General features: G+C 41.9%; 1 protein-coding gene across 1 annotated transcript; it reads right to left on the bottom strand.

Annotated features, from left to right (window-relative positions):
• Positions 1-241: 241 nt before the first annotated feature.
• Positions 242-16,851, bottom strand: LOC109239339 (3-oxoacyl-[acyl-carrier-protein] synthase I, chloroplastic-like). The gene is made up of 8 exons (XM_019405889.1): positions 16,501-16,851; positions 15,071-15,414; positions 13,923-14,354; positions 13,624-13,797; positions 2,439-2,552; positions 1,643-1,744; positions 1,484-1,550; positions 242-654 (listed from the first exon to the last, which is right to left on the bottom strand). Exons 1-8 carry the CDS (start codon positions 16,649-16,651, stop codon positions 587-589), a joined length of 1,452 nt encoding a protein of 483 aa, XP_019261434.1. The 5' UTR covers positions 16,652-16,851; the 3' UTR covers positions 242-586.
• Positions 16,852-18,359: the final 1,508 nt, after the last annotated feature.

The raw sequence follows: 18,359 nt of genomic DNA, 5'->3' as shown, positions 1-18,359 counted from the left end.
CATTAACCCATAAAACAAATATCCAATTATGGGTTAATGGGTCAGCCATAGTACATAAAAGAAATATGTCATATATTTATTGATTTGATATAAACACCTGATCGTAAAGGTAAGTTTTTTCCACTCCAATCCCACTTGACTAATGCAACTAAAGGGAAAGCAGACTTACTAACAATCAAACCTCTACCAGAAACATCATTACACATATGCAAGATGAAATTTTAGTGATTTTTTCTCATATATGTATGATGCATATAGGAAAATATTTGGGATCTTTACACAAGCAGCCGGTCAGATTACTATTTACTTTTCCCAACCGGGTCACCCTTTGTATACAGTCAAACAAATCTGCAATTTAATAAATAAGTAAAAAAAAAAAAAAAACAGAAAATTAGGTCGCAGATACATGTGCGACCTCTAGGCGACGTACAGTTAACAAATTTCTGCAATTTAGAAACAGTTGTTGGACATAGGTATTATTAGATGTATTTAAATAATCATAATTGCAAGCTTGCACCATATGAATCATAATATTATAGTCCTTATGTTATGATCTCATAATATGAAAAAAAGTTTTAAACTTTGTTTAAGGCTTGTAAGGCGCGAAAACAACCACTGAATTATGCCCTCCAAATCCAAATGAATTGGAAATACCTGCAAAAAGAAGGGGAGAAAATAAGAAATATTAGATGAGGCTGTTCGAGCCATAGAAGCAAGGGCGTATCTAGGATATGGGTTGACGTGAACCCATACTCCTCTCCCTAAACCATGTATAACAATGTTATATTTCAAAGACACCTACGGTGCAATAATTATTGGGTGCACCTCTACAAGTGAAATTGACGGTTCAAATCTCACTTCGGACGGGTCTTGTTTTCGGCACGAAGTAGAGATATATACTTGAAAATCACTAAAATTTTAGAAAGAATATAATTTTACACCTATTAATTCAAAAGTATAGTGGGTTCATAGTAAGAGACTAAAGTTAAACACGTCAAATATAAATTCTAAATTCAGCTCTTCACAATAGTGCACCCATCCTCTTCAAATACTGGATCTACCTCTAATAGAAGATGCCACTAATGCTTGCATTAGGGACTCAGAGGCGGAGCCAAGATTTGAAGTTTATGGGTTCGGGAATCTAATCTGTTTAAGTTACTAGGTTCTAAATTAATAAATTGTACATATTCGATGAATTTTCTTAAGACAAACACAAGGTTTGAACAAAAGCTACTGACACAGGTCGCGTTTTAGCTCCAGCCCTAATTAGGGTAGACATCTACATCACACCCCTTAGGCTACAACCCTTCCCCTTTCCCGAACCCTGTGTAAATGCATCATGCTTTGTACACCGGGATGCGCTTTAGATGAGGCTGTTGTATCTGATTTTGTTTTCTATTTAACTTCTCTATTTTAAGGCAAAAATACTTTCTCATTAACCAACTTTTGATAGGAGATTGTGCCAAAGGATAAAAATACATACCAACATTCACTTCATGTTGTTTCTTCACATTTGGAACAGTGTCCATTGTAACCTGAGGTTCCAAATCCTACATGAGAAAGTGAACAAATTAAAGCTTAGAACGGCGACTGAACTGCAGGATAATGTATAAATAGAGGAACAGAGTTGGTCAGTAGTTACATATTGGTTAATAGTTGGATGTAACCACCCGGTTGTTATTGCTTTGATCGTTGCAATCGCTTCAAGTCCGCCAGCAGCCCCGAGTCCATGACCAATCATTGACTGAACAACAGAAGTAAACAATTAAACAGCATCTAGTTATGCAGCCACTGCTATGTGTAGTATTTTTACGCAGACGGATCATGTTTAATTCGACGAGAATGATCTTAAGCACATATGAGCTGTATACTAAATGAGCTATAGTGGATGCTCCAGCAATGTTGATCGCTATTTACTAGGCTATTACTGGAAAGGTAATCATAAAAATTAAGGAAGTAAGTTAAGCCGGATTTCCTTATAAGATCCTAGAAAATTCATGATTTACTCAAGATAACTCGGATAAGCTTTACAGTTTGAAACCTTGATCGAAATGTTCTTAGATAGTCACGAAGAAAATAGTCCTTGGGCAATTTGCCAGGGAAAAAAACTACTAAACAAATGGTCTAATTAAGACAGATACTGATCAAACTAAAGGTATTAATATAAACAAAACTTTTTGTTCTTGGAGAAAGTTGCATCCGTCCTAATTATCAATTAGAAGATTTAGCTTGCATGAATCCCTATCAATTTCATATATTCTCCATATATAGAAGAGCTATTCTTTGCTTGTAATGGTATTAAGACATGCAAGGGGCAGCGGCAGTAGTCCGGTCCTTGTTTGTAATAAGGATCAAGTTATTTTGCTCGAAAAAACATCTATTTGAATGATAGTTCAACCAATATGAGTTGTTATTATTTGGAAGACGATTATTCTCACCTTTGTTCCGTTCATCTTAATCTCTGAAGTATCCTTAAAGACCTTCTTGATTGCATTGACCTCAGCCAAATCTCCAGCAAGGGTTGATGTTGCATGCGCGTTAATGTAATTCACCTATTTGAGGAAGTATTTAACAATCAACATATTAGCATTCAAATAGTACAGCACATATATAGGATGGACTAAAGAGCAGGATAAAAGGGCAGCCCGAGCCCGAGAAATGAATTTTTTTGTAAAATTGTTTTCTGAAATTGTTTAAGGAAATTGAAAATGAAATCTGATTAGAAAGCGATGGTATCGGGCTCGTATTTTGGTTCCGGCGCCCGGTACAGGTTTTATATATGTTTTAAGTCCTTCCTGTGAAATTTGGTTGAAAACGGACGTCGTTTGACGTGATTTGGACCTAAATTGGAAAAATTGATGTTTTATGAAGTTTAAAAGAATTCTTGGATTTTGAGGTTTAATTCGATGTTTATGATGTTATTTTGGCGATTTGATCGCACGAGTAAGTCCGTAGGATGTTTTTGAGGTTGTGTGTATAATTGGTTTGGAGCCCCGAGGGCTCAGGTGAGTTTTGGATAGGCCACGAGTGCATTTTTGGACTTTGAAATATAGCAAGTGTGTTCTGATCTGCAGTGCGAAGCCAGTCTCGCAAATGCGAGCTCGCAAATGCGAGCCATGCATCGCAAATGCGATGCCTGCCTAAATCCTCTGTGATCGCAAATGCGATCTCTTCTTCGCAATTGCGAAGTCGCAAATGCGACTATTGTTTCGCAAATGCGAAACTTTGGGATTTCTGAAGGGTTCGCAAATGCGAACCCTGTTTCGCAATTACCACATCTGCAGACCTGCAATTTTCTATACTTAGCCGATTTTTAGGTCATTCTTACACCATTTTCAAAACACAACTCCTTTGGGCGATTTTTCCAAGAACAATCTTCTTCCAAATCAATTGTAAGTTAGTTTTTACTCATTTCTTTCAATCATTAACATCTTTTAACATGATTTCAACCTAAAATCAAAAAATTTCATGGGGGAAATTGGGTGTTTTTGGGTAGAACCTAGGTTTTTCAAAAATTGGGGATTTGGACCTCGATTTGAGGTCCGATTTCAAAACAAATTACATATTTGAGTTCGTGGGGGAATGGGTAATCGAGTTTTCGTTCGAACCTCGGGTTTTGACCACGTGGGCCCGAGGGCGATTTTTGACTTTTTGGGTAAAACTTTGGAAAACTCGTTTTCATGCATTGGGGTTAATTCATTTAGCACTTATTGATGTAATTAAGTAACTTGTGACTAGATTCGAGAGGATTGGTGGTGGAATCAAGGGGTAAAGCTATAATTGAGACTTGAGTTGCGTCCAAGGCATCGAGGTAAGTGTTTGGTCTAACCTTAGCTTGAGAGACTAGGAGTTGAGTCCTATTTGCTATGTAGTAGTCGTGTACGACGTATAGGCATGGTGACGAGTATCTATGCGTCGGTGTCTAGCATGACCGTGAGTCTTTATATTGTGAGCATCTTAATTTCATTGTATTCTTCATGCCTTGGTGATGCTTTCTAGTTGTTGTGAAAAGTTTGTGGAAGGAATTGAGTCCTTTGGACATTTTGGAGCATTGGCTCGAGTTATATTATGAATTGTGAAAGTATCCGAGACGATTGAACCCTTTGGAGCATTGGCTCAAGTGGTAAAGCGAGTTATGAAGTAAATTTGAAAGATAGAGAAAGAGTTATCGAAATGTTCCCTTGCCGGGATTTAATTATTTAATTGTTGTTCCCTCGCCGGGATTTAATTGTTTAATTGTTGTTCCCTTGCCGGGATTCTATATGTTCTTGTTTACTTCCCTTGCCCTTGTTTGTGATTGTTGTTTGGGTGAGGATGAGTGTTAAAGCACGAAGGGTGATGCCGTGCATTGTTTGCTTTGGTGAGGAAATAGAGTAAAAGCACGAAGGGTGATGTCGTGCCGCACGATGTACCATTCCGTGACAATTCTATTGATTATATGTGAGAAAAGAGAGTAAAAGCACGAAGGGTGATGCCGTGCACATTTTATTATTCTAATTGCTTTGGTGAGGAAAGAGAGTAAAAGCACGAAGGGTGATGTCGTGCACATTTTCATTATATTATTTCTTGGTGAGGACGAGAGTAAAAGCACGAAGGGTGATGCCGTGCACTTGTTTGATTTCTGCTTCCTGTTGACATTGTAGTTATTTTGTTCCTTTCCTTACTTGGGGCTTTATTCGGAGCTGTTATCTCCCCCCATCATGTTTCCCCCCTTCCATCCTTATTTGTTTATTTCTGTTTTGTTTCCGCTGTATATGATATAATTGCACAGGTTTATGTGGTAGTTTGGTCTAGCCTCGTCACTACTTCACCGAGGTTAGGCTAGGCACTTACCAGCACATGGGGTCGGTTGTGCTGATACTACACTCTGTGCTCTTTTGCACAGATCCAGGTTCCGGAGTGGCATTTGGTCATCAGCAGTAGATTGGGAACTATCCTTCAGTCCGAGACTCTGAGGTAGCCCTGCTGGCGTTCGCAGGCCCGACGTCTCTTCTTTCAGTTTTTATGTTCTGTTGTCATTTGTACTTGAGACAGACTATGTTCTTTTCTTTCAAACACTTATTTGTAGCAATCTTAGACAGTCCGTGGATGTTGTGACACCAGGTTCTGGTTAGAGGCACGTGTTGGTCTTCAGGATGTTTTAGTTACATATTTTATTTAAGACTTCCGCTAAATTTCATATTCCGCTGTAATTTACTTGCTTATTTCCGGTAATTTAATTGGTTAAAAAGGAATTAAAACAGAAAGAGTTAATGATTTCTAAGATCGTGGCTTGCCTAGCTTCTACGAGTAGGCGCCATCACGACTCCCGAGGGTGGGAAATCCGGGTCGTGACAAGTTGGTATCAGAGCTCTAGGTTTCGCAATTCATGGACAAGCTCAGTAGAGTCTGAGGGATCGGTACGCAGACGTCTGTATTTATCCCCAGAGGCTATAGAGTTAGGAAAAGTTTCACATTTGTTCCTTCTTGTCGTGCGGTTTGGTTGCTCAAAGCTAATTGAATCTCTACTCTGTTCTTTCGCAGATGGCGAGAACACGCGCTTCCTCATCTACCGCTCAGCAGCCCGAGCCCCCAGCAGCAGCACCCACTAGGGGCAGAGGGCAAGGCCGAGGCCGTGCCAGAGGCCGAGGTAGGGGTAGAGCTCAGCCCCGAGCAGCAGCGCCAGTGGCGGAGCCTCAGGTTGATTTGACGAGGAGGTTCTGGCCCCAGCAGTTCCGGTGGGCCCAGCTCAGGTCCCAGAGGGGTTTATTGCTAACCCCGTTCTTCAGGATGCTTTGGTCCGATTGGTGGGCCTCATGGAGAGTGTCACCCATGCGGGCTTGCTTCCTATAGCACCAGCCACTTCTCAGGCTGGAGGAGGGGTCCAGACTCCTGCTACTCGTACTCCGGAGCAGGTAGCTCCCAAGACTCAGACTCCAGCAGTTCAGCCAGTTGGAGTAGCTCAGCCGGGCGTGGTAGCCCAAGCCGGTGATGGAGCGGCTATGTGTGCCGATGCTTTGTGAAGATTGGACAGGTTCACCAAACTCTTCACTTCTACATTCAGCGGTGCATCTACTGAGGACCCCCAGGATTATTTGGACAGTTGTCACGAGGTTCTTTGGAGCATGGGGATTGTTGAGTCCAATGGGGTTGATTTTGCTACATTTCGCTTGTCTGGATCCGCCAAGACTTGGTGGAGGGATTATTGCTTAGCTAGGCCAGCATGATCACCAGCCTTGACATGGGAGCAGTTCACACAGCTATTTCTGGAGAAGTTTCTCCCCATTACTCAAAGAGAGGCCTATCGGAGGCAGTTTGAGCGCCTCCAGCAGGGTTCCATGACGGTCACCCAGTATGAGACTAGGTTCATTGAGTTGGCTCGTCATGCTCTTATCATACTTCCCACCGAGAGAGAGAGGGTTAGGAGGTTTATTGACGGTCTTATCCAGCCGATTCGTCTTCAGATGGCTAGGGAGGCTGGGAGTGAGATATCCTTCCAGGAGGCGGCCAATGTGGCCCGGAGGGTTAAGATGGTATTATCACAGGGGGGTGGTCATAGAGTAGACAAGAGACCCCGTCAGTCAGGCAAATCCAGTGGTGCCTCGTCTGGAAGCAGAGATTCATATGGTAGAGGCCATCCTCCTAGGCCTTATCAGTCAGCACTTCAGGTTTCTCACGGAGCTTCAGGTGGCCGTGGTCCCAGATGCAGTATTCCGATCAACAGTCCTACAGTGCACCACCTGCTCCTATCAGTGCACCGCCGATTCAGAGTTTTCGGGGTGGTCATTCAGGTCGCTAGAGCCAGCAGTCTCAGCAGTCGAGGGCTTATTACACTTATGGTGAGACGGGCCACATTGCCAGGTTTTGCCCTTAAGCACCAAGCAGCTCTCAGCATCAGGGTTCTCGTGCCATGGTACAGGCACCAGATGTTCCGCAGCCCGCCCAGCCAGCTAGGGGTGGAGGCAGAGGTGCTAGAGGTGGAGGTACAGGTCCTAGAGGTGGAGCTCAGGCCGCTAGAGGTGGAGGCCAACCAGCAGCAGGCCGTCCACAGAGAGGTAGATCAGAGTGGTGGGCCCAGCCCCGATGTTATGCTCTTTAGGCCAGACCCGAGGCAGAGGCTTCAGATGCGGTTATTACAGGTACGGTTCTGGTTTTGATGGGATGCTTCAGTGTTGTTTTGATCCGGGTCTAACGTATTCGTATGTGTCATCTTATTTTTCCTCGTATTTGGTGATGCCTAGTGATGCATTGGGTATTCCTGTTTATGTGTCTACATCGGTGGGTGATTCTATTGTGGTCGATTGAGTCCATCGTTCTTGTATTGTGGTGATTGGGGGTCTTGAGACTCGTGTAGATTTGTTGCTGCTAGACATGGTTGACTTCGATATTATATTGGGGATGGACTGGTTATCACCTTATCACGCTATCTTGGACTGTCATGCCAAGAATGTGACCTTAGCTTTACCGGGTATGCCTCGTTTAGAGTGGAGAGGGACTCTTGGTCATTCTACCCGCAGTGTTATTGTATGTAAAGGCTCGGCGTATGGTCGAGAAGGGGTGTTTGGCCTATTTAGCCTATGTTCGTGATTCTAGTGCTGAGGTTCCTTCTATTGATTTTGTGCCCGTTGTTCGTGAGTTTCCTGATGTTTTCCCTTCAGACCTGCCGGGTATGCCACCCGACAGGGATATTGATTTCTGCATTGATTGGCTCCGGGCAGTCAGCCCATTTCTTAATTCCGTCGTATCGTATGGCGCCGCCTGAGTTGAAAGAGTTAAAGGAGCAGTTGTAGGATATGCTCGAGAAGGGTTTCATTAGACCCAGTGTTTCGCCTTGGGGTGCGCCGGTGTTATTTGTCAAGAAGAAGGTATGGGTCAATGAGAATGTGTATTGATTACCGGCAATTGAACAAGGTTACAATCAAGAATAAGTATCCGCTGCTGAGGATTGATGATTTGTTTGACCAGCTTTAGGGTGCCAGGGTATTTTCCAAGATTGACTTACGATCTAGCTACCATCAGTTGAGGATTAGGGCATCCGATGTCCCTAAGACAGCTTTGCGCACTCGGTACGGGCATTATGAGTTCTTGGTTATGTCCTTCGGGTTGACAAATGCCCCAGCAGCTTTCATGGACTTGATGAACCGAGTGTTCAGGCCTTATTTGGACTCGTTCGTAATAGTCTTCATTGATGATATATTGATATATTCCCGCAGCCAGGAGGAGCACGAGCAGCACCTTAGAGTGGTTCTTCAGACTCTGAGGGATAGTCGGTTATATGCTAAGTTCTCGAAGTGTGAATTCTGGTTGAGTTCAATTGCATTCCTGGGTCATGTCGTATCAGCAGAGGGTATTCAGGTGGACCCAAAGAAGATTGAGGCAGTCAAGAACTGCCTAGACCAGCATTAGCTACAGAGATTCGGAGTTTCTTGGGATTGACAGGCTACTATCGTCGGTTCGTAGAGGGGTTTTCATCTATTGCAGCCCCGATGACCAGATTGACCCAGAAGGGTGCCCGGTTCAGATGGTCGGATGAGTGTGAGGCGAGCTTTCAGAAGCTCAAGACAGCTCTAACTACGGCACCGGTGTTGGTTTTGCCCACAGGTTCAGGGCCTTATACAGTTTATTGTGATGCTTCCCGTGATGGGCTTGGGGCAGTGTTGATGCAGGATGGCAAGGTCATTGCCTATGCTTCAAGGCAGTTGAAGATTCATGAGAAGAACTATCCGGTTTATGATTTGGAGTTGGCAGCCATAGTTCACGCATTGAAGATTTGGAGGCATTATCTGTATGGCGTGGCATGTGAGGTGTTCACGGATCACAAGAGTCTTCAATACTTGTTCAAGCAAAAGGAGTTGAATTTGAGGCAGAGGAGGTGGTTGGAGTTGTTGAAGGATTATGATATCACCATTTTATATCATCCGGGGAAGGCCAATGTGGTGGCCGATGCTTTGAGTAGGAAGTCAGCCAGTATGAGCAGTCTTGCTTACATTCCGGTCGGTGAGAGGCCGCTTGCTTTGGATGTTCAGGCTTTGGTCAATCAGTTCGTGAGACTTGATGTTTCTGAGCCCAGTCGTGTGTTAGCTTGCACGGTCACTCGTTCTTCATTATTGGAGCGTATCCATGAGCGGCAGTATGATGATCTCCATTTGTGTGTCCTTAGAGACACGATGCAGCGGGGAGGTGCCAGGCATGTTACCTTAGATGATGATGGAGTTTTGAGATTGCAGGGCCGAGTATGTGTGCCTAATGTGGATGGGCTCCGAGAGTTGATTTTAGAGGAGGACAATAGCTCCCGGTACTCTATTCATCCGGGCGCCGCGAAGATGTATCAGGATTTTCGGAAGCATTATTGGTGGCATAGAATGAAGAAGGATGTCGTAGCATATGTGGCTCATTGTTTGAATTGTCAGCAGGTTAAGTACAAGCATCAGAGGCCTGGTGGTTTATTTCAGAGGATTGAGCTTCCCGAGTGGAAGTGGGAGCGGATCACTATGGATTTTGTTACTGGACTTCCGCTGACTCGGAAGAAGTTCGACGCAGTATGGGTCATTGTTGATAGGCTGACCAAGTCAGCACATTTCATTCCTGTGGCAGTCTCCTATTCTTCTGAGAGGTTGGCTGAGATCTATATTCGGGAGATTGTTCGCCTTCATGATGTGCCCGAATCTACCATTTCGGACCGGACTACGCAGTTTACCTCGCGCTTCTGAGAGCAGTTCAGCGAGAGTTGGGCACACGGGTTGAGTTGAGCACAACATTTCATCCCCAGACGGATGGTCAGTCCGAGCGGACTATTCAGATTTTGGAGGATATGCTCCGAGCTTGTGTTATTGACTTTGGAGGTTCGTGGGATCAGTTCTTGCCTTTAGCAGAGTTTGCCTACAACAACAGCTACCAGTCGAGCATCCAGATGGCTCCTTATGAGGCCTTATATGGTAGGCGATGTCGGTTTCCGGTTGGATGGTTTGAGCCGGGAGAGGCTCGGTTGTTGGGTACGGATCTGGTTCAGGAGGCCTTGGACAAGGTCAGGATCATTCAGGATAGGCTTCGTTCAGCTCAGTCCAGGCAAAAGAGCTATGCAGACCGCAAGGTTCGAGATGTGGCTTTTATGGTTGGTGAGCAGGTATTGCTCCGGGTGTCGCCTATGAAGGGCGTGATGAGATTTGGGAAGAAGGGCAAGCTTAGCCCTAGGTTCATTGGTCCGTTTGAGATTCTTGATCGAGTGGGAGAGGTGGCTTATAGACTTGCTTTGCCGCCGAGCTTAACAGCCGTGCATCCAGTGTTTCATGTGCCCATGCTTCAGAGGTATCACGGGGATCCAGCCCACGTGTTAGATTTCAGCACTGTCCAGTTGGACAAGGACTTGTCTTATGAGTAGGAGCTGGTGGCTATTCTAGACCGGCAGGTTCGTCGGTTGAGGTCAAAGAGTTTTCCTTCTATTCATGTTCAATGGAGAGGTCAGCCTCCTGAGGCATCGACCTGGGAGTCCGATTCTGATATGCGGAGCCGTTATCCTCATCTTTTCCCCGACTCAGGTACTTCTTTCTTCTGTCCGTTCGAGGACGAACGGTTGTTTTAGAGGTTGAGAATGTGACGACCCAAAGGTGTCATCACCTATTTTTAATCGAATTCTGTGTCTCCGAGGCCTTGAAAACCTCATTTAGAGTCGCCTCGATTTGTGTGCGCAGTCCGGGCGCGTAGCCGGAAAGCTTAAATATGAAATTCTGTGAAAAATGCTAAGTTTTGATGTTAAAATGAATAAATTTCGAGGTCCCAAACCCAAGAAATGATTTTTTTTGTAAAATTATTTTCTGAAATTGTTTAAGGAAATTGGAAATGAAATCTGATTAGAAAGCGATGGTATTGGGCCCGTATTTTGGTTCCGGCGCCCGGTACATGTCTTATATATGTTTTAAGTCCTTCCTGTGAAATTTGGTTGAAAACGGACGTCGTTTGACGTGATTTGGACCTAAATTGGAAAAATTGATGTTTTATGAGGTTTAAAAGAATTCTTGGATTTTGAGGTTTAATTCGATGTTTATGATGTTATTTAGGCGATTTGATCGCACGAGTAAGTCCGTAGGGTATTTTTGAGGTTGTGTGTATAATTGGTTTGGAGCCCCGAGGGCTCGGGTGAGTTTTGGATAGGCCACGGGTGCATTTTTGGACTTTGAAATATAGCTGGTGTGTTATGATCTGCAATGCGAAGCCAGTCTCGCAAATGCGATGCCCGCCTAAATCCTCTATGATCGCAAATGCGATCTCTTCTTCGCAATTGCAAAGTTGCAAATGCGACTATTGTTTCGCAAATTCGAAACTTTGGGATTTCTGAAGGGTTCGCGAATGCGAACCCTGTTTCGCAATTACCACATCTGCAGAGGTCTGGGTTCGCAGTTCGCATTTCCCATATCTGAGACCTGCAATTTTCTATACTTAGCCGATTTTTAAGTCATTTTTACACCATTTTCGAAACACAACTCCTTTGGGCGATTTTTCCAAGAACAATCTTCTTCCAAATCAATGGTAAGTTAGTTTTTACTCATTTGTTTCAATCATTAACATCTTTTAACATGATTTCAACCTAAAATCAAAGATTTTCATGGGGAAATTGGGTGTTTTGGGTAGAACCTAGGTTTTTCAAAAATTGGGGATTTGGACCTCGATTTGAGGTCCGATTTCAAAACAAATTACATATTTGAGTTCGTGGGGGAATGGGTAATCGGGTTTTGGTTCGAACCTCGGGTTTTGACCACGTGGGCCCGGGGGCAATTTTTGACTTTTTGGGTAAAACTTTGGAAAACTCGTTTTCATGCATTTGGGTTGATTCATTTAGCACTTATTGATGTAATTAAGTAACTTGTGACTAGATTCGAGAGGATTGGTGGTGGAATCAAGGGGTAAAGCTATAATTGAGACTTGAGTTGCATCCAAGGCATCGAGGTAAGTGTTTGGTCTAACCTTAGCTTGAGGGACTAGGAGTTGAGTCCTATTTGCTATGTAGTATTAGTCGTGTACGACGTATAGGCATGGTGACGAGTATCTATGCGTCGGTGTCTAGCATGACCGTGAGTCTTTATATTGTGAACATCTTAATTTCATTGTATTCTTCATGCCTTGGTGATGATTTCTAGTTGTTGTGAAAAGTTTGTGGAAGGAATTGAGTCCTTTGAACATTTTGGAGTATTGGCTCGAGTTAATTATGAATTGTGAAAGTATACGAGACGATTGAACCCTTTGGAGCATTGGCTCAAGTGGTAAAGCGAGTTATGAAATAAATTTGAAAGATAGAGAAAGAGTTATCGAAATGTTCCCTTGCCAGGATTTAATTATTTAATTGTTGTTCCCTTGCCGGGATTCCTATATGTTCTTGTTTACTTCCCTTGCCCTTGTTTGTGATTGTTGTTTGGGTGAGGATGAGTGTTAAAGCACGAAGGGTGATGCCGTGCATTGTTTGCTTTGGTGAGGAAAGAGAGTAAAAGCACGAAAGGTGATGCCGTGTCGCACGATGTACCATTCCGTGCCAATTCTATTGATTATATGTGAGAAAAGAGAGTAAAAACACGAAGGGTGATGCCGTGCACATTTTATTATTCTAATTGCTTTGGTGAGGAAAGAGAGTAAGAGCATGAAGGGTGATGCCGTGCACGTTTTCATTATATTATTGCTTGGTGAGGACGAGAGTAAAAGCACGAAGGGTGATGCCGTGCACTTGTTTGATTTCTGCTTCCTGTTGACATTGTAGTTATTTTGTTCCTTTCCTTACTTGGTGCTTTATTCGGAGCTGTTATCTCCCCCCAGCATGTTTCCCCCCTTCCATCCTTATTTGTTTATTTCTGCTTTGTTTCCGCTGTATATTATATAATTGCACAGGTTTATGTGGTAGTCTGGTCTAGCCTCGTCACTATTTCGCCGAGGCTAGGCTAGGCACTTACCAGCACATGGGGTCGGTTGTGCTGATACTACACTCTGTGCTCTTTTGCACAGATCCAGGTTCCGGAGTGGCATTTGGTCATCAGCAGTAGATTGGGAGCTATCCTTCAGTCCGAGACTCCGAGGTAGCCCTGCTAGCGTTCGCAGGCCCGACGACTCTTCTTTCAGTTTTTATGTTCTGTTGTCATTTGTACTCGAGACAGACTATGTTCTTTTCTTTCAAACACTTATTTGTAGTAATCTTAGACAGTCTGTGGATGTTGTGACACCAGGTTCTGGTTAGAGGCACGTGTTGGTCTTCAAGATGTTTTTGTTACATATTTTATTTAAGACTTCCGCTAAATTTTATATTCCGCTGTAATTTACTTGTTTGTTTCCGGTAATTTAATTGGTTAAAAAGGAATTAAAACAGAAAGAGTTAATGATTTCTAAGATCGTGACTTGCCTAGCTTCTACGAGTAGGCGTCATCACGACTCCCGAGGGTGGGAAATTCGGGTCGTGACACTCCCGCTATGCGTGGGTCCGGGGAAGGGTCGGACCACAAGGGTCTATTGTACGCAGCCTTACCCTGTATTTCTACAAGAGGTTGTTTCCACGGTTCAAATTAAACCCGTGACTTCCTGGTCACATAGGAGCAATTTTACTAGTTACGTCAAGGTTTCACACCAAAGAGCAGGAAGCTTTTCAAAAAGAAAGTATAAGAGCAATCTTACCTCTTCAGGAGAAACGCCGGAATCTTCCAAACTTTTGGTTATGCAAGATGAAACTCCAAGCCCATCGGAACGAGGATCTGTCATGTGATGTGCATCACAAGTGACAGCACCTCCCAAGTATTCTGCTATAATATTAGCACCTCTTTTCAATGCGTGCTCTAGACTTTCCATTACCTGTTCACATGGAGTTAATTCCATCATGCTACAAAGCCACGACAATTTTTTGGGCACGACGAAAAACATTCTATTGCTAATAAAGTCAATTTATCAAAAGGAAGAATGTGGCCGAGTTTGTGTACCAGGACACCAGAACCTTCACCCATGACAAAACCATCGCGATTCTTATCCCACGGGCTTGAGGCCTTGTGTGGTTCGTCATTTCTTTGAGATAAGGCGCGGCAAGCTATGAAGCCACCGACACCAGTAGGCACGATTGCAGCTTCCGTCCCACCTGCTACCATAATATCGGCTTCACCCCTTCTAATGTGATTTGCAGCCGCATAGAAGCAGTAGTTTGCGGTTGCACAAGCCGTTGAAATGGAGTAATTAGGTCCCATTAGTCCGGTATCTATAGCTAGCAATGCTGATCCCATGTTGGTGATAGAGTAAGGGATGAAAAATGGACTGATTTTCTTGTATCCTTTCTGAACTAAGGATTCCACTCCACTGCTAAAAGCTGTTAATCCTCCCATTCCGGTTCCAACTAAGACACCGATTCTTGTTTTGTCCATCTGCAATACAAATGCAGAAGTGGAGTTAGGTTTAGCCTTCGTCAGAAAATTATACAACTGTGCAAATAGGCCAAAAACAAAAAGAATTCGTTATATATTAACCGTTGAATCCCCTTGTCATAAAGGAAGATTTAGTGTGGCGGCACACGGGGTTAAAAAGTTACTTCATGTCACATGTTCAAATCCTAGATGTGCCATTATAGTATATTTTTGAATCCTCTTATATGAATTTCTGGTTCTGATGTTGTACAAGAGATTATATTCTTCTTACATGTGGATGCTTGCAGGGGTGGAGCTAGAAGCCGACGTACGGGTACGGCCGAACCTAGTAGCTTTAGTCCAACTCTATATTTGTATTAAAATTTTACTAAATATGTACAAAAATTAAATTTGAAGGGAGTCTTGGCGTAATTGGTAAAATTGCTGTCATGTGACCAGGAGGTCAGGGGTTCGAGACGTGGAAACAACCTCTTGTAGAAATGCAGGGTAAAGCTGCGTACAATAGACCCTTGTGGTTCGGCCTTCCCCTGACCCCGCGCATAGGGGGGCTTAGTGCACCGGGCTGCCATTTTTGTACAAAATTTAAATTTAGAACCTAGTTACTAAAACCTGGTGTCGCTATTCTAGAATTTAAGACTCGTAAAGTTCAAATTATGTCTCCGCCTCTGGATGCTTACACCTATTTCTAACTTAAAAGTTGAAGCATTGAGACTCACAGTTTCAAGAACTTCTTGGCCAAGGTTGGCATCGTTAAGGGCTTTCTTGCCAGCAACGAGACAGTACCTCCAACAGTCATCAAGACGACGATCATTCTTCCCGTCTATGTAGCCTACGGAGGAGAAATCACGAATCTGTCCTGCAAACCTAACAGAGTAATTCGAGGCATCAAATCTGTCGATCAAAGTGATTCCACTCTGTCCCTCAAGAAGCTTATTATAGAAATTGTCGATATCACTTCCAAAGACTGAAACAAGTCCCATTCCAGTTATGACAATCCTTTTCTTTGGGTCATTTTCTCTTTTGGGAGTTGAAGCCAAGGCCCTGATTCTTCCAAGTTTTGCTGCTTTTAAGAACTTCATTGAATTAGAATTTTCAACAACCAAAACACAAAATATAAAGATAATCCAAGTTTTCCAAAGACACAATTTCCGCGTGGAATTTTGAATCCGCTATTACACAAATTTAAGAGCGTGCTATGCTTAAGATACACCTATATGCATTTTCAGCGCACGACAACAACAAAAGACCGACTCAATTGATGCATCATTGAGAGCAAAAAGTTTGTAACTACTAGCAGTAAACATGCATTAATAAGAAGATCATGCTGATAACTGGAGCTACAGAAAATATGACCTTGCAACAGTTGTGGAGTTCAATTCATGGGTGCTAGACAAAAAGAAAATGGACAGAAGCTCAATAATCCATTAAAACTATATCATTCACCATATTTATAAGGTCATCAATTAATGTGTTCATATAGATATACCTATAAATTCCTTATAGGCACTAGCACAACCAGAATTTTTACTAAGTGAAATCAAAATATAAAGAGCCAGGTAAATATACAAGAAGACAAGGGTATTCAACTTTGGCGAAACCAGGAATTTCTCCAAGATTGTTCAAACTTGAAAGAAGCAGTGGCGGATGTAGGGAACAACTAACGGGTTCAACTGAACCCATAACTTTCGACGCTGAGTAAAAATTCATTAAAATTGCAAAAAGTTGAACCTATAGAATTTAAATCTTGCATCCGCCTCCGGAAAGAAGTCAAAAAAATTCTCGACAAAGGGTGTTCAATATATGTTATATACCTCTAAAATCTAATAGACTGTAGCTTTGCCCATGTGATTTAACATATAGTGTATATATACATATTAACAATTACTTATCTACACAGTGTAATTTTCCAGCGATATTGACACCCCTTTAAAAAGTGGCTTCTCCAATGCTTATACATGACCTAGTTGTATATATTTTCTATACTATCGGTACACAGAACTTAAACTCTTAGAAAAATAGCAATAGCATGTGAATATGATCAAGGATAAATAAAAGAACATTCAAAGCCAAGAAATATTCTTGTTTCATTTTTTATACAGGCAAATCAAGAACTGAAATGGCAGTAAAAAAAAAAAAATTACTGTACCTTTTGGCTTCCAGGAATTAGACCCCACTGGCATTTGCATGTTTTCAATTGTTCTAAGCCCATTGTATTGGAACAGGGAATTCCCTTTTCTTCTTGATTCTCTCTGCTTCAAAATTAAACCAGAAGAACAAGTACCAGTAATACTAGTCATTTTCTTAAACACAAATTATATTTTGCTTATTATGGCACTATCTCTCATTAACTCAGCTCATCATTTGGTGAATATATAGGAAAAAAGAAAGTTGACACCCTGTCAAAAGTACAAGAAATGACATAAAGACATTGAACAATAAGGAGGGGAAAACAAAGTTAATGTAATATTTGAGTTGGGATTTGTAGAGTCCGCCAACTAGCTATTTCTATGAGAATAAAAGTGAAATGGCTGCTAAAACAAAGGAAAAATTAAGTTGCCTAACTAATATCGCCAATGTGTATATTGATGTACTCCATCCGTTCACTTTTAGTTGTCTATTTTTTCTTTTTATAACTGGGAAAATTCGTAGCCGTTACAATCTCTGCCACAGCCTTGGCTACATTCTCAATCCTTCGGGTAAGTACTCTGTAGTGAGCAATTTGTGCGCACTAGGTAAACCCCCTGTGTAATAGCCTGCAAACCATACAGGGTATGTAAACCGCACAAGGCAAGCCCTGTGCGACATGCTCAATCCCAGAAGACATTGAGGGGATGAGTAGTTAATGATTGGGGTAAAACAGGAAGAAAAAAAAGAGTGTCTTTCTCTTGATTTAGTACAGTAGACAAGTAAAAGTGAAAATATATTTTAGTATAGTGGACAAGTAAAAATGAACGGAGAAAGTACCAAACAGGGTAGGAAAAATCACTTCTTTTTAAGTTTAACTGAACAGTTCTTCTTCAACCATGTAAAAATAGATTAAAGAGTTTAAGTAAAATTTACCTATAACAAGTAATTGTTCATAATAAATGTAATACGACAATCTGCAAAATAGAATAAAATTTATACTACAATTAACTAACAATGACAACAACAATTAACCAACAATGGTAATAACAACCATAACCACAACAACAAAGCCAATAACAACAACAACGTCAACCACAACAATAACTATACAAATGTTTAATAACAAAATAATATCAACAATACAATCATCATTCCAAACTATTTCCAACTAAATATTGACAAGTTCAAGACTTTGTTAAGCAATACACATCATTCAATGAGTGTTTTATATTGCATCATCTCCATCTTTACTACTAGAACCTCCATCATCGGCATGGTTCAAAGGATCACGACGAGAAGGATTAGCACGTGGTGGGGCAGCCTTCTAGGGCGGAGGCGCAATGGCGGCGGAGAAACAATGGTGGTGCGGGAGAGACGAAGTGGGGGGTCTGATTTTGGGTGAGAAGGGAGTGGTGAGGTGATTTGGGTGGGATTTGAGGAAGGATTTTCGGATGTGGAAGAAGGAGGAGAGAAAGTGTAAAGAGAAAAATGGGGAAGAACCCGCCGGAGCTGCCCTTAATTAGAAATTTCTGACCGAAATAGGTCCGTACTATTAATTACACTTTGACTGGACATTACCGACCGAAATCGGTCGGTAATTGATTTTCAAATTATTTTTATAATTAATTTAATTACAATACCTACTGAAGTCGGTCGGTTTTTGTCAAATTTTAATATTTAAAAATTAACATATATATATATATATATATATATATATATATATATATATATATATATATATGTATATATATGTATGTATGTATGTATTCGTATAGTATAGTGTAGTACAGTATATATATAAAAGCTATATTCGATATTAAATAATGAATATTAAAATTTAGGATGTTAATCAATTAAATATTATGTATAATGAATATA

Source organism: Nicotiana attenuata, unplaced genomic scaffold (genome assembly GCF_001879085.1).
Source record: "Nicotiana attenuata strain UT unplaced genomic scaffold, NIATTr2, whole genome shotgun sequence".
In the NCBI taxonomy this organism is placed as follows: Eukaryota; Viridiplantae; Streptophyta; class Magnoliopsida; order Solanales; family Solanaceae; genus Nicotiana; species Nicotiana attenuata.
The sequence above is the reverse complement of the archived record's forward strand: the minus strand, read 5'-3'. Positions and strand labels throughout refer to the sequence as shown.

Excerpts from the sequence above, each read along its gene's own strand:
- LOC109239339 (XM_019405889.1), bottom strand. The coding sequence starts at position 16,651 with ATGACTAGTATTACTGGTACTTGTTCTTCTGGTTTAATTTTGAAGCAG. Across the intron at positions 1,745-2,438 it reads TTAAGATGAACGGAACAAAG|TCAATGATTGGTCATGGACT; the intron begins GTGAGAATAATC and ends TCTGTTGTTCAG. Across the intron at positions 655-1,483 it reads ACAACATGAAGTGAATGTTG|GTATTTCCAATTCATTTGGA; the intron begins GTATGTATTTTT and ends TTCTTTTTGCAG.